Source organism: Sphaeroforma arctica, assembly GCF_001186125.1.
Source record: "Sphaeroforma arctica JP610 unplaced genomic scaffold supercont1.420, whole genome shotgun sequence".
Classification (NCBI taxonomy): domain Eukaryota; class Ichthyosporea; order Ichthyophonida; genus Sphaeroforma; species Sphaeroforma arctica.
In genome coordinates this window covers 30788-34212 of record NW_014040138.1, presented here as the reverse complement: position 1 = coordinate 34212, position 3425 = coordinate 30788, and the positions used below count along the sequence as shown (strand labels likewise).

General features: G+C 47.0%; 1 protein-coding gene across 1 annotated transcript in view; it reads right to left on the bottom strand.

Annotated features, from left to right (window-relative positions):
* SARC_06083 (hypothetical protein) overlaps positions 1-3425 on the bottom strand; it is a 10878-nt gene that overhangs the window by 6239 nt on the left and 1214 nt on the right. The window contains exons 2-6 of the mRNA XM_014300032.1: positions 2752-3104; positions 1965-2240; positions 1177-1251; positions 592-804; positions 35-382 (exon numbers count right to left, since the gene is read on the bottom strand). Of these exons, the coding sequence (XP_014155507.1) occupies positions 35-382; positions 592-804; positions 1177-1251; positions 1965-2240; positions 2752-3104 (1265 nt within the window). The remainder of the gene's footprint in view (positions 1-34; positions 383-591; positions 805-1176; positions 1252-1964; positions 2241-2751; positions 3105-3425) is intronic.

Sequence of the window (3425 nt, the reverse complement as noted above, 5' to 3'; positions counted from 1 at the left end):
CCACCACACAGAAGACACGCACACAAATACGTACATTGCCTCTGTTGCCGCCGAACTGCAGCGTGGGTGAGGGCAGGATGCCCGCACTCTTCTCGCATACAACCGGTGCCGGCGCGATGGTCAACCCCAACTTCTTGCACATAGCGTTGTTTTTATTAACCTCGTCGGCCAGCAACTTGACATTATCCGCGATACGCTGATATCGCATAGCCGCCGGTACAGCCGCGTGCACGAGCACAGAAGCGGTCTGATCGGGGTTCAGGGCTCGGCGTACTTGTCCTTGGGGAATGGAGCACATCTCAATGGGGATTAGGATGGGTTTGGCCTTGGACCCTACGACGATACACGGCAGACGGCTTTGCTTGAGTACGACTTTGTATGCCTGCGGGAAAGGGATAGGTTTATTGGTGTTAGTATGACAATCGTAATCTGTCACTCACTATATAATATGGAAACGATCTGAAAATGACCTAAGATGAATTGAAGTGGGCAGCCAGCCAGATATTGAAATTCTACTGCCTACAAAAACTTATTTGATACTACAAGCAAGGCGTGCGTGCACACAGACAACAAACCAACAAACCAACACACCTCCTTGAAATACTGAGCCGTGCTGATCTTCTTCGTCTCGCCGTTAGGCTGTTCCCAGTCGAAGGTGTGGTCCGCCGCAGACTTGGTAGACAGACCTTTGGCCTTGTACTTGCGGCTGTATCCCAAATGTTCGGTACCGAACTGTATACCCTTGATGCTTTCATCGGCCATGCGGAATACGGGCGAGCGCCCATCAGCCAAGCCACGGGCAAGCTGTGATTGCAAAGGAGTGAGAGGACAGATGAACAGACATTGATGGGAAAGTATCTGCATAGTTTGGGATACTGTGTATATATTTTTTAAGGTTTTTATACAACTATATGGTAAAACGAAGAACTGATAGACAGGAACGTGCGATGTGCACCCCTGAATGACCAGGCTGAAACGCCAACGTAGAATGAAACTGCGCATTTACTATACGTGGGCGGGGAGATGTGTGCACTAATGAGCATAAATAATACACATATTAGTACATCTTCGTGGAAAACAATTGAAAGACCTTGGACTATTCATATCAAGTACACCGTCGTGAACTATAATCAAAGAAATCCGAAGGCATTCCTATCAAGATACACTCCGACATACCTCGTCGAGACTGCGACAGTTTGTTGCGCGCTGCAGGTAGTTCAGGACTGGTCCAGGCTGAGGTGAAGCGGCCACCTGAGAACGAAAGAAAATACACATGCAACAATATGGTCAATGAGACAATCTATAAAAACGCAGTTGTACTGCAAAATAAAACCGCGAGTCCCAGGGACCGGTGTTATTCGGGTGAGTGAAGTTGGGATAGGCCGATGTGGGGTTGGGATGTCGCTGAGCACTTTGAGCCGAAGGTGAATGAGAACAAACCGCAAACTCGACCATACATGCGACTAGGCACCGGTGTTGTACAAAAGCACTGATTGCCATCTACACCCCACACACAATCCATCAGCACCTCAGACCAGTCAACCCCTCCCGTGGACCGCCCGAGGATAAAGCATTCGGGTGGACACGAGTATGGTAGTAACGGCGTGCAACAGAGACAGTTTATCCACCTACGACACACCGTCAGCTCCAACTTGGATATACTTGATAATGAGCGACGCTATGGACGTGGTTTTACACAAATATACTACACATGCTGCGCAAGCCAGATCTTGTTTTCTATCCCCTCAATTCCGCACAATGCCAGGCTACTTCCACTCAAACTACCACACACTACAAATACACGTACACATCATATGCTGTTTAAACCCGTTATATCGCTTACAAGCGTTATATCACTTAAAAGCGTTACATAACTTAAAAGTGTTATATCACTTAAAAGCATTATATCGCTTAAAAGCGTGTCCCGTGCACAACCCCACCACATCACGGCCTACACCACTTACCACAGCATCCACATTGATGCATTCTCCGGCCAGACATATACGCACAGTCGATGTGATACCGTACAGAGCAAAGTAGCCGCCCCCGATATGGCGCTGGTCCGTCCATTCTGGAGACAAAAGAGTCGCGTTGGAGACAATCCACTTGTTGCGTCGTGCCAGCTCGAGCATGGGCGCACGCATGATCACATCCATGGCACTCGAGTCCTCGGATGGCTCTAGGGGAGAGTCCATTTTCAGCGGGAAAGACATGTATTTTCCGGTTGGGTTGATTTGGATCTGTGCAGAGAGGAGAAATGGGCGCATACACAGGTTAGAATATGCGGTTCCTGTAGATTTGAATGAAAGGGCAGAAAGATGGAGTATCCGGTCCTTACATTGCTAACGAGAGAATTATTATAGCTTGAGTGTCGCAAGTTCGAGCCCGAGATTTGATGCTGCTTCTCTCATAGACGAGACGATCCTCCACATGAATGTGTAGACAACCTCTCCGTCAGTGCATCATGTGGACGAGGTTTTTTCTATCCCCCAAGAATGACACAAGATGTGTACGTAGGTAAAACTCTCGATCCCACCTGGTACTGGATAACCTGCACTGCAGTATTCACCTGGTACCAGCAATCAACCGGAATCTGATCGAATACCCGTTCCGTTCACAAGCCTGCAACAGAACTATTTCCGTTCACAAGCCTGCAACAGAACTATATGCACAACGGGGGGAAAGGCATGCTATGAAAGATATAGACAGGCACAACCATACACTCGCACGTCTTCGAGGGAGATGGCGTACCTTTAAGAAACAGACACCCGGACGTTTGTTGGGGTGATCAACTACTGTGGTAACACCTTCCGCGGGCAGCTTAGCAAGTGAATAGAGGGTAGAGCGACCGTCATACACGAACAAAGGGAAGTCCTTCTCCTTCTCCGACACAGCCTCCATCACAAGACGATTGAATGGAATATCGGAGGTAGAGTTGAGATCAATCTCAGTCAATTTCTCCATATTGTCGCTGTAGCACTCGCTGAAGTGTACAGCATTCTGGTAGACACACGCCTCCTGCACCTTCATTCGGTATATATTAGATATAACCTTCATGCCGGGCACTAACTTTCCAAGGGGTACCATGCATTTGGAGGGACCAGCTGTGAAAAAATCAACACAAAGGTCTCATAGATCAGAAATTGCTGTTTATGATGAAAACTGCATATAGTAACTAATACACAGGCATAGCAAATACGATCCCAGACCCAATTGATCATAATCAAGACATCTAGATAAGTTTCTTAACCAAAATGGCCGATCTGCATACTATAAATATATGTGTGTGTGTGCGCGTATATACATGTACATATACGTTTGCGTAATATATACATTATATACATACATATACCAATACCCGACCCCTGTATATAAAAATATATATAAATAATGTGTGTGTGTGTGTGTGTGTGTGTGTGTACGTG